The 12,880-nt window shown below is 44.0% G+C and overlaps 1 protein-coding gene across 2 annotated transcripts in view; it reads left to right on the top strand.

Annotated features, from left to right (window-relative positions):
* The window catches only part of KLHL2 (kelch like family member 2), a 75,786-nt gene that overhangs the window by 35,385 nt on the left and 27,521 nt on the right, over window positions 1-12,880 (top strand). For both annotated transcript variants that reach the window (XM_066573564.1, XM_066573565.1), the window contains exons 5-6: window positions 5,705-5,867; window positions 9,794-9,903. In XM_066573564.1, the coding sequence (XP_066429661.1) occupies window positions 5,705-5,867; window positions 9,794-9,903 (273 nt within the window). The remainder of the gene's footprint in view (window positions 1-5,704; window positions 5,868-9,793; window positions 9,904-12,880) is intronic.

Genomic DNA, 12,880 nt, shown 5'->3' with positions numbered 1-12,880 from the left:
TTGGTAAATAGAATTCTTTTTTCCCCATCTTCTAGTGTACACATTCTCCAGAAGACATTTATGAGCACGGAGCGTTTTGTATCTCAGTGTGCCACAGATATTTTTATGAATGTGTATTTTTAGCATGTTCTTGCGTCCTTCACCCACAGATTTTATGCTTTTCAGTTGCGAAATGAATCAGGATAAACAGCGCAACCAGTTAAAATTATTAGCCAGCTATAAAAGTGCAGATATGAGTAACAGGCCTGCAATGTTAACCTCCCCTGCTGGCACTCTGAAATGGTTCACATCCGGTATTTTGAGTGGAGCTTGTGAAGGACGTGTAGCGTATTGTTCAAGTGCAGGCAACTAATTCATGGCTTGCAGGTACACTGGGTAGGTAGTCCAGTACTGTGGCTCTTTTTGGGGAACAAAAGCCTACCACCTATAGTAGTAGCATCTTGGACCTCCTTTGACCTTCAGAGCTGCAACTATTTGTCACGGCATGCATTTACTTGGGTATTAGTGTATCTTGATGCCACTGGAAACCAGGGGTTTGACAGGGAGAACACCCCTGTCATTGGGTCAAGCCTACATGGTCCTAGCAGCACAGTGTGCATAGCTGTTTGCCAGCCTTAGGGTGAGGATTGCTTTTCCCCTTAGCCTTACTTTCTTCACTGCTCACAATGTAAGCCTAAGTAAAAAAAAAAAAATAAGCCTCATGGTAAGGCAGCGCGGACGGCAAAAAAAAGCTATGCACACGCAGCAGCATGGACTCTCACCGCTGGGTCCTGCGGCACTTCTAATGGATTTGTCCCTGGCAAACCCCAACGGATGAGCCCTCAGTCCCGGGGTGAGCCTGCCTGCTTATTCCACAGCGCCACCTGTCACACCGGATGCGTTCCGGGCGGCCACCACATGAGCTCTCCGTCCCGTACACAAGCTGTTAATTTCAGCCTGCCTGCCTGCGCAGTGGACACCGGCACATCTCACGCAGCTCTTCCTCACTGCTCTGTCCCATTCCTGCTCTGCTGCTCCACACAGCGCCGTCTGCTTGTCAGACAGTCCCTCCAACTCCCTCCTTCCCTTGAATGGCTGTAGCTCAGTGGTTGGCACTGCTGCCCTGCAGTATTTGGGTCCTAGGTTAAAATCTGAGCAGGGACAATATCTGCAAGGACTCCAGAACTGTAAGGCAAAAGTGATAACCGCTGAGCCAGCAAGGTTCCTTGTCCTCCTTTCTCTACCTCCAGAGGAAACCATCTTCTCCTCTTTAGTAGGCCTTTTTTACATGCACAGATGATCGCTCAAAAGCCATCTTTTTGAGTGATAATTGTGGTGTGTAAATGTGTGCCCATTGTGCACTTACTGTACACTTCATCTATCGCTGAGTTCAGCTCAGCTTTAAATCCATCGGGACTGATGAGAGGGACCGCATGCTGAGATCTTGCATGGGCAGCGCTGAGGACATTCTTTCAGTAGTTGTCCTGCTGGAGAACAATAGCCTTGTATTTAGAGAACAGACTGCCCTCTGTTCCCTAAATACATGCAAATAAAGGTAGTTAGCTACTAATGGGGTGATTAGCCCATTAGTAGCTAATGCAAAATGATCGCTCAAAACTGTCATTTACTGACAAATTTTGAGCGATTTGTATGTAAATAGATATATATATATATATATATATATATATATATATATATATATATAATATAATTTTTTTTTTTTTTTTTAATTCTCCTACCACTCCATGTCCAAGGAGAACAAAAGTACAAACTGCATGGTGGCTGAGTGACTAGCACTGCCTTGCAATGCTGGAGTCTTTACTGCTGAGGTTCTAGGTTCAAATCTGACGATCCACTGAGCTCCCACCATTGTTTGAGGGCAATTTGTTTCTGCTAAACACTGAACACTTTCTCAAAACTTGGTTCGGCCAGAACGTGAACTTCAAGCAAAGTTCAACTCGAAATTCGGGTTCTGCAGACTTGGTTGGTTCATCTTTGGTCGTTGAATTGTTCACATGCCGAAGATCCCCTGGATTCTCAAGATATTTTTCCCTGATCACACCATTCTCTGTATACTTTCCACCTTGTTGCATGAGAACTCCACAAGGTTGGCAGTGTATGAACTACTGGCCCCAACTAGTCTAGCGGTGTCAGTGTTTATGGTGGGGTGGAATTTTAGTTAGTTTTTCATCTTGTTCGGTGTTGGTCCACATGATTGATGTAATCAGTGTAGCAGAAGTAGGCCAATGGTTTGTAGGAGCAGGAGGCCAGAAAGTCACTCTCCAGCTTTGCCATGGAAAGGTTGGCATATCGTGGTGCCACTTTACTGCCATGGTGGTTCCAATGAGTTGCAGGAATATCTCTGCCATAGGAGAAATTGTGTATGAGGATGAATCTAGTGAGTTGTAACACTGATTCAGAGGCGACCCCCATTGGCCTCCAGGTGTACCAGGCAGTCAGTCCATGTGGGATGTTGGAATGTACGAATTCCACATGCAGGATGGCGCCATCGGTGAGGGGACCTTCTGGTTGATAGTTTGTTCAGTAGGTCCATGGTGTCTTGCAAGTAGCTAGTTGTGTTTCTCACCAGTGGTTTGAGGACACCTTCTACCCATCCTGAGATTCCTTCAGTGAGGGTTCCCACACCTGAGATAATTGGCCTCCCTGGGTTGCCAGCTTTGTGTAGTTTTAGAAGCATGTAGAAAGTACCAACCCTGGGGTTCTCTGGTATCAAGTCCTTGTAGCTCATCAGCATTCAGCTGGATATGGCTAGAGCTACGTAGTGACTATGACTACTGCAACCTTCTAATCTAATAGACTCCAACTTCACTGGACTTCTTGCAGCTACTTGCAAGTCATAACATAGGCTGCATTGACATCTATTAAAAGCAGGCCCTAGTCTAATTGGGCTGCTGTTCTGATTGTCAGTGGGAGTTTGACACGTGGGACCCTTAATGTCCTATCCCAAGGATGAGGCATCAGTGTCTTTTACTCCTGGAAGACCTTATAACAAAACTTGGGCGGCAGCGAGTGCCTTTGTGCCTGTCAGGACCATGCTATTAAGTATTTGCCCACTTCTAGTTGTTAGAATATGTGGAGATGATTTTGTCCTCCTCTGTCCTGTGCCTCCTATCTTGTTATTGTACACCCGATGTTCTGTCCATGAGTGTAAGACACAAATCTATGTATGAAGTCGTCCCTATTTGACTTGTTTCCAGCGATACTTGGGGATCTGGTTTGGTTTGCTTTAATAGTTTGTGTTTGTTGGGAGGAGTTCTTACAGTAAATAAATGCTAAATTCTTGTGAGTCATTGATTGTCTGACCTAGATAGCTAGAATTACTGCAGTAAACCACAAATCTGGAGAAAATTATTTAGATTTTCACCACATTGGGTGGCTTTACACAAGAGAACCATCTTCTGAATAATCGCTCGAAATAGTCGCTAAAACCCTGCTTTTACACAGAACGATTGTTGCTCAATTTGGCGATTGCTGAATGAGTATAGGCCTGTGTAATTTATGCCATTATTTAAAGGGACTTGCCCAAAATATCAGTCGGGCATGTCATGTGGAAACGGCCATATAGGTGGTCAGTTCTCCAATACAACCTGTAGACCTGTCATTTGTGAGGGTAGACCTGACCTGTCCGTATACTACAACAGTTCTTCATTGAGAGACGTGACTTTATGGGTTGGTTGAAGTAACTGTTAGGCCAACTTCACACGTGGCATATTTGCCGCGGGAATTCTGCAGCAGAAAAACCCTCAGCATATATGCACCAAATCCGCACCTAAATGGGGCCGATTTGGCCATGTTTGTAACTAAAAATCTGCTGTGGGATTACGGCTGCCTGTCCACGGTTGAGATGTCATAGCGAGATCCGCGGCAATAACTATGGAAAGTGCAGCCCGACGTCTACGATCGGAGAATTATTGCGATTCTCCGCTTGCGTGATTAAAATCGCGGCATGCTGCGACTTATCGCGATTCTCCGCGGTGAGCCTATCAATTAGATAGGCTTATCGCAGAGACCTTACAGTGCTTTTTGTTTTCTATTTTTGTTCTTTTCCTTCCCCCACCCCTGTTTAAAAAATCGTAACTCGACGTCGCGGTATGAGGGCTTGTTTTTTGCAGGACGTGTTGTATTTTTAAATGGTACTATATAATGTACTGAAAACTTTAAAAAAAAACAATTGTAAGAGAAATGGGATAAAAAATGAAATTCCGCCAACTTTCAGTGAGTCTTGTTTCTACGGCTCACAAACCAATAAAAATGACATAACTTTATTCTATGATTCAGTACGATTACTACAATACCAAACTATATCTATCTCTAGCAATAGCTCTTTTATCGTTTAATCAACAAAGTTGTGAGTGTGTTCATTGTTTACGGGACAGTCTGTTTGCGTTGGTACCATTTTGGAATATGTACGACTTTTTGATTGCTTCTTTATTGCATTTTTTTTCTTAAACTGGGTGACCAAAAAAGCACATTTGTTGTGTGGTTGGTTTTTATTTTTTCTGATGACTTTTATTGTGCGGGGTAAATAATGCGTTACTTTGATGGCTCGGACTTTTATGGACGCAGATACCAAATATGCCACCTTCATTTATTTAGATTATTTTATTATAAATATGGCAAAAGGTGGGGTATTAACTTTTTTTTTTTATTATTATTAATTAGCAAAACTTTATTGATCATTTTTAATTTTTTTTTTTTTCAGTCCTACTAGGGGACCACAACTTGCGATGCTTTGATCGCTCCTGCAGTATGATGTAATGCCATAGCATTAGGCAGACAGGCAGTCTATCAAGCCACCTCAAAGGGCCCCCGGCTACCATGACACCCGCACAGTTCCCTGCGATCTCATTGCGGGGCGTGGGGGGGGGGGGGGGTGTATGGGACCCCTGAACATTGTTCATGGGATTTAAATGCTGTTGTCAGAATTGACTGACCATTTAAAGGTTTAACGGCCCATCGCAGCTGTTGCTGACGGGTGTCAGCTGTAAAAAACAAAAAAAAAAAAAAAAAACAGCCGGCGCTCGGGATGTATTAAGGGAGGTCTCCCCACGATCTCCCTTCATACATGCCCTGCATCTGCAGCACGTAAAAACACTATAGGGCCATCACTAAGGAGTTAACCGCTTATGCCAAACGCATCTTTCTAAGGTAGAGTCAAAAGTGGCAAGTGCCAAGGCATTTATAACTTATACCTAAAGTTTTATTGGGTCGGACAACCCCTTTAAGGCTCGTGTGAAGAAAAAATTTAAAAAAAGCATTAAGAAAAGTTGCAAAAACAAATGACACCTGTAGTCCTCCGTCTCTGGCACCCAATAATGTTTTTGTAAGTAATATGTTTAATTGAGCTCATAAACTTACTACCACATAAAATGCGTAATTAAACCAGCTAAGCTGTAACCTAGATGTTGGCTTAAATGGCGCCTTTTGAAGATAAAACAGAGTACGAAAGTGGGTGGTTGCAGTTTGATTTGGAAATCGCACTACTTTCATGAGGTTTACTATATAGGGGCTTCAGGTTCAACTTTACTTTTTCTTAGTTTGTGGTTGGATTACCTTGTTACCGTGGACTTGGTTCCAGTCCATGCTAGGTAGGGGCCACTCAGACTGTTTACACTGGTGCCAAAACTTCCAATGTAAGCCTATCATACGATGAACAGGAGACGCAATAAATGCATCCAAAGTTTACCATATGTGTCCTTTGCAGGTGCTTCTGCCGGCTGCCAGTCTCCTACAGCTTCAGGACGTAAGGAAAACCTGCTGCGAGTTCCTAGAATCCCAGCTTCATCCAACCAACTGTTTAGGGATCCGAGCCTTTGCCGACATGCACGCCTGTACTGAACTGTTACATCAAGCGAACACCTTTGCAGGTAACTCCTCCATTCTTTATACACTACTACACGTGAGTTGAAATGTGTTTTTGTTTTTTCTTCTTTTTCTGTGGCTTTCACAATAGATGTTACTTGTCTTGCTTGCCTGGAAGGTTCTGATGTAGTAGCAATAGCAAGCCTTCCTAGGATCCTTGCACTGCCTTCCTGTAATGCCACACATGCCAACTTTTTCTCCCTCTCCATGCTTTCAGCAGGCACCAGGATGGCAGCTATAGCTTTTCAATGCGTATTAACTTTCCCATATTTCAGCTTCTGGGACCCTGGTGGAGTACTGGGGCTTCATAACAGTCAGATCAACCTTAATTGTTGAGTTTTTTGGTTGGAGCCTGACTTCTTTAGGTAACGATGTTCTACGGCTACTGGAAATGTATTTGGCAACAAATGGAAGGTTCTTCCTGTGCCACCTATTTACCAGGACAGCTGCTGTCTACATGTATGCAATGCAGAGGCTGTTGTACCTCAGGGCAATGAAAATGAATGACCTTCTCAGCAGGAGTTCATAAATATTAATAGATTTAATATATGTGGCGTGTCGGGCGGGGCAGAAAGGGCTACATGTCAGGCAAACTTATTCAAAAGGAACAAACTAGAACTCAAGTTAAAGGGAAACTACTAGTACTGTCCTGTAGAAGGATGGATGTGACCAGAGCATAAGGCGTCATATCTTATTTTTATACTTTTCATGCCAATACACCTGATGTAGGCCGCCTGTCCACGGGCGGGTCGGATCCCGCAGTGGAGTTCGACCCGGTGCCCAGTTGGTGACCCCTGCATACCAGTCCGGTGTCGTCTCCTCTGTACTGCAGATGTGCCGGCCTGTGCTTCGGCACGCATGTTGGTTTCCACCTGGAGCCCTGTTATGGGGTTACTACAGTTAAGTGGGGGAAGAGTTGTTGGTCAGGACCTTTTCACACATGCTTGCTCTGTTGGCGATGTTCAACTTTTCCCAGTGTGTATACAAAATGTGTACATCTAATTGCGAGCGCAGCCTAAGATTTTATTTGCCTTTTCACTTTTATATAAGTAGCCATGTTGAGTTTGGTGGGAGGACAGTATTAATTTTCAGTGTGATGACCTATAAAACAATGTTGGCACTTCTGTGGTGGCACGTTCTTCATGGGCACAAGTCATGCAGCACTGATATGGTTAAACTGGAGTCTGCTGCTTAGAGATTCCCATTTTAGCAAATGTTTCTTGTATAGTAGAACAGTTTCCAGTAGGCTATATGTATGTGCCATAAATTCCGGAAGTAGATGGAAGAGGTTTGGAGGGATGTTAAGCCATGCTGTCTGTAAAGCCACCCACAGCTCCAAGCAGGATCTTTGGTACGAATGGACCTTTCCACCACATCACATAGTAGGCTAATGTCTGTTGAAAGTGTAGGCAGCCACTCTTCATAGGGACTCTCCAGCATGCTCCTCGAACCAATTCTGGACAATTTGAGGCTGATAGTAAGGTGCATTGCCCTGCTGGAATATACCTTCCTTGGGGGTATATGAAGTCACTATAGTAATACTGTATGTAAGGCCTAAAAAAGACACATGTTCAGCCTATTATGAACTGCTGCAAATTATCACTAAGCAGTGAAGTGTAGTGGGCACGGGTCAATGACCTGTTTAGGTGGACCCACCCCACCCCACACCAGTATTGAGCCACCACCAGATTACACTGTCTTGTTGACAACTGGGGTCCATGACGTCAGGGTGTCTGTGCCACACACTCACTCATCAGCCCAAAACAATTGGTATTAGGAGTCATAGGACCACACCTGATACTGTGGATCAAGGAATGTTAAATGCCTGCACAGCTTTGGAGATGGCATGTCCCACTTGTCTGTCACCTACTATCATGTCTTGTGGATGTTGGCCTTGCTCACAACAGAACATCTTCACAATAGGTGTGGGCGTTCCCAAGCCGTCATCTGAGGTAACACCACTTCATAACCAGTTTACCTACTGCTATCCCATGACTTTTGGCACGTCTGTGTCTACAGTTAGTGTGAGCTATAGAAAGGATTTAGAAGAAGAGCCTGAATCGCCAGTTCCTTTGTTGCTGTTTTTTGCCTGCAGAATTACCCCACATAGTGTACATTCAGTACTGCTTGTTCACGGCACAGATCCTGTGCAACTAGTGTTCTTCCTCCTCACCATCTGCTGTCACCGTTGGCAGCTACATCTCCCAGTTTAGCATATTACGCTTTATGAATGGTTATTGTCAAATGTATATTTCTACTTAAACAATACGACAGTCCTGGAACAATGCAATGGTGATACAATGTGCACGAACCGTGGCTGCCAAATCCCTTTTCTACTTGCGTATTAAATGCAGCTGACGGATCCAATTCAGCTTTGTCAGCAATCCAGCAGATTACTCTGCAGTTGTGTCTTAAAGGACACGAAGCCAACTTTATACGGGTGACTACCCACTACAGTTCTTTTTCACTGCGAAATTCGCAGCGTTGTTTTTCCTCCAGGGGTCTATGGGACTTGTTAATGTTAAAATTGCGATCGCGCAAAATCGCGATTTCGCAGTAAATTGCGATTTTTAACATTAACAAGTTCCATAGGCCCCTGGAGAAAAAAAAAACGCTGCGAATTTCACTGTGAAAAAGAACTGCAGTGGGTAGTCACCCTAAAGCAGGATCTGCTCGTCGCACTTACAATAACTCCTATATAATGTGTGCTAGGTTAATACATTAGTTGGTAATGGTGTGATGCATACCTCCTGATAGTAGGACCCGTGCACGATACTTGCCAGGCACCTCTACACCCAATGCCGGATCAGGTGGAAGGGTATTCCCGAGACAGCTTCTTCTAACTAGTGTGATACAAACTTTTTTGAAGCTACCGTCCCAGGAAAGATTTATTGTGGCAGTCGGTGAAGGCCATTTCTTCCACCATTCCTGGCAGCAGTTTCAGTGTTTCAGGTTAATGTAAGGGTTATGCTAACTCCCTAATAATGCGGTTTGCTGCCTTACAGGCATCCACCTCAATCATTTCACATCTTGTGTTCGTGCCAGATCCGTTCCAGTGCAGCCTTTGTTAAACCGGTGAAATGGGAATTTTAATCGGTGTTTAAATTGAGTTGGTAGTTTATGTAGTGGGGAGGGATAATGACAGCTAAAAAGTAACTTGTTTGTGAAAGTGGGGGCGCACTGAGGCGGCTTGCAGCTTTCCTTCTCTTGCAATAAAGTGTAGAAATGCAGGTCCACTTTCATTTTTCAAAGGTGGTGTTTTTTTCTCACACACACACACAAAAAAATGTATATTTTAGTAAAGTGGAGGACCAAACATGAACCCGGTCAGGTATGTACAGCTCAGCCGTGTATGTCTTATTATAAAGTGCTGCAGGGTTTCAGAACAAACATACTTTGACGTTTGATTCCGAAGGGGGCTCCGAATCACAGGGTGGCACCACATCGTGTACTGTGATAGTGCTCCCCCTGCTGGTGTATAGGAAGAGAGCTGTCACTCTAGGGCTTCGGGTGGGAAGATTCTTTTCTGATTGGTCAAAATAGTTGTGTGTAAATGCACCCTAGTTGGCATAGTGCTGACCTGCTGCAACCACATCAGCAACGTGTTTGAGCCGTGGGTACAAATTTGTTCGTTGGACAAACTTAGCTAAAACATAGGAGATAAGTTTTCAGGGTCTACTTCGTTCATTAGAGGGGTCAAGGCATGTTTGGTTGATTATGGCTCCTAACATGTTTGTGACACAGGGCAGGTGCCAGTCATGTTCTGTCTGGCACTCCTCTACAATGGGAGAAGCATAGACTATGAACAGCCTACAGAACTTGGGACCGATGATGTGCTTGTCCACGCTGCTTCCTTCTGTTCACACATCCACCTTTCTTGGACATCTTCCTCCATTCCAGTACTTTGCTAACGTTTTCCTTTTCCTTACAGAGCAACACTTCTCCGACATTGTCCAAGGTGAAGAGTTCCTGAATCTGGGCATAGAACAAGTGTGCAGCCTAATTGCTAGTGATAAGCTAACCGTTCTCTCAGAGGAAAAGGTAATGAGTCGTTTTACTGTGGTTTGCCATTCACCAGCAGCATTGGGGTAATTCTGTGTGTGCGCTATAATGACATACAGGTGAGGCGTGACTTATTACTGCCATGCTTCACTGGAGGGCAGTTCTTCCATCCAGTGTATGGACCTGGATGGAAATGATGGACTTGTAAGTTTAAAAAGTATAGTGCTGTGTTCCCTTCATCCTCTTCGGTTCTGTTTGTAGCATCTGTTACTGATTTCTAATGACATGGAGCGCCATATTGTCCTGAATGGTTGGATTGGTACTGAGGGGGTCAGTCTGGCGCCATTTGGTACCGTCATAAGATTGATCCAATTGGCCACTGGGTGCTGTGCTCCTTCTCCCATAACGGAGCAGGAAAGCAGAATTCCTTCAGATGTGAATGAGCCCTCAGAAGGTATCTTATACTTTGTATTCCTTTTTTTTTCACATGTCATGGTATACAAAGTTTGCCGTTTCTGTAACGCTAGCAGACAATGAGTCCCCTAAACAGGTACCTCGAGCTCCGTTTCCATAACCCCAGCCATGTCTCAATTCACTCGCAGCCTTAATATAGCCACCACACTGCAGGTGAAGAAAAGTTGCAGCACTCCCCAAATTGGCCATCCTCTTTATTGAGGCGCGGTCACAGTATGCGTCTGGAATAGCTGTAAAAGTCTATTTGTTAGCCATTAGGATTTCTCTCACTTATCACTCCTCCATCCTATCATTGGTTATATGGATGTATACAGATTCTTTATATACCCTAACAATATTTTTTGGGATGACCTATTCTGAAAAAAAATATCGAAACCATTAAATTCTTTGTTTTTTGTCAAAAGTATATCAAATTAGTATACAGGATTAGAAGGTTGTTATAACCCTAGTGCCCATTCAGCGCTGTGCCAGCCAAAGTTACAGGACAAAAATGATATAGTAAAAATGTCTAAAATAACGAACTTCACCTATAGACAATAATAAAAGACAAAAAAGGGAAAAAACCCACTGCCCTCTAGACTTCTCTCTCACTTATAACGCCTCCATCCTAATGGCTAACACACAGACTTTTACAGCAATCCTTTGAAGCTACATGGGTTTCATCATCAGACTGGTATAACAAAATATCTGAAGAAGTATGTGTACATATGTACGTAGTAGCATTAAAAAATACACACAACAGGATGAGCCTGAATGAAGTATGTTTTAATTATTTGCTCTCCAAGCGCATCCTGTTGGGCATTTAAATGCGTATTAATCCTGCCATGTCTCTGCCCTGGTGTGTGTTTGTGTATGTTCAGGTAACTTGCTACACCAGCCTGATGATGAGGCCTAATTAGTTTTGAAAGCTCACTGCAACATCGTTTCTTTGATGGATGATCCAACAAATAGAAAAATTGCAATGAAAATGGCTAATTGTCTAGCCCTAAACCGGTTAAAGATGTTGTTTCCCAAGAGCCCCCTGTCTACCCGATTTATAGTATGTAGATCTTGGATGGCCTCGGGAGTGGCTGTGGCGGACCTGGCCTGTCAGTGCAGTACATGGTCGGGTGTTCGTTCTGAATGGCCGTCATATAATGTTACAATTGGTAAGATGTGGCTTTGAGCAACAACTAATCGTTGGGGGTCATGAACCTGGTTTGATGTTTTTTTTTTGTAATACCTCAGTGCAGGGAATTTATTAAAATAATTCCTAAAAACAGACACACATAGGGCACAGATGCCGCATGGCTGGCGCCCTGTCACATGTGGTGACTAGGTGTGTAACCAACGGGGAACAGCTGGACAAACCTAAACACTCAGACGCGTAGAAGAGAGAATGTAAACTCTCTGTAGTTGGGTCCTGGGATACTTTGTAATTAGACCTAGAACAGTCTACCCTTTCTAGATAGTGAGCATACTTGTGTGCTCCAGTTCTAGAGACAGACCTAAATAGCGAGTAGGCTAAGAGAGAAGAAATCTCAGTCCTCACAATGTACATAGATTTATGTCAAATGGAAAAGCCCTGCATCAATTTCAGGGTTTATTATCCGTATGTAGATGAGAGGTGAGTAGATCAAGCTCAGATTTATGACTTAACGCGTTTCACCGCAAATAAAGGCCCATTTACACGGAGCGATCGCTCAAACAGCTTGAGTGACAGCTTATGCGAGATGATCGCTCAAAGCTATTTAGTAACTACTCAGCTACTTAATAGCTATTTAACTGCTTTCAGCTAAAGTCTTCATTTGCAGGCTAATAGCCCAAGGGCCCTTATCTGCTTTCTGTTCCATTGTTCACAGACAGGAAACAATGCTATCAGCACTCCCTGTGGAGAACTGCTGATAAGGCTGAACGACGATTTTTAGGTTGGCCTGAATTTAACGATCAGCTAGCAGTGCACGAAAGGTGCATGATGGCCGCGCATTTAGACGCAACGATGATCGCTCAAACGATCGCTTTTTTTAGCATTTTTTGGGGGGGAGGGGGGTTGAGTGATCATAGCTCCATGTATATGGGCCTTAAGGTGGATCTTCAGGAGATTCAAGAGCTTATTAAAGGTGGCAAATTTATTACAGCTCCACTAGCTTAGATCAGTTTAGGTTTTAAGACGATCGAGAGAAAGTCTGAGGACCCTGCTGCAAGCAATATTGCAGTCAACAAGTAGGTCAGAATCCCCCTATTAGGCCGTAAAACGTCCAGGGGGTATGTTACCGAATATGCCTGTATCAGCCTTTGTTCAAGAGAGAAAAAGCCTGACCCGGCAGGTGGCTACGTTATTCTGACCCATTATTTAAAGTGTTCGGCTCCATTGGATCCTAAACCATGCCTGTTAGGGACACCGGTGTGCTGCACCCAGACTGGGTACCGGAAGGTGAGAGACACCCGGCGTAATACGGCCAGAGATTCTGCATGTCTGGTATGGGCAGTTACTGCACTGCAAGCACTACCCAACCATGAAACTGCCAGTTTAAGAGGTAGAGTTCAGAAGCCCGTTTGCATG

The sequence above is a fragment of the Eleutherodactylus coqui genome, chromosome 7 (genome assembly GCF_035609145.1).
Source record: "Eleutherodactylus coqui strain aEleCoq1 chromosome 7, aEleCoq1.hap1, whole genome shotgun sequence".
Lineage (NCBI taxonomy): Eukaryota > Metazoa > Chordata > Amphibia > Anura > Eleutherodactylidae > Eleutherodactylus > Eleutherodactylus coqui.
Note: the sequence above shows the minus strand (reverse complement) of the source record. Positions and strands in the feature narration are given on the sequence as shown.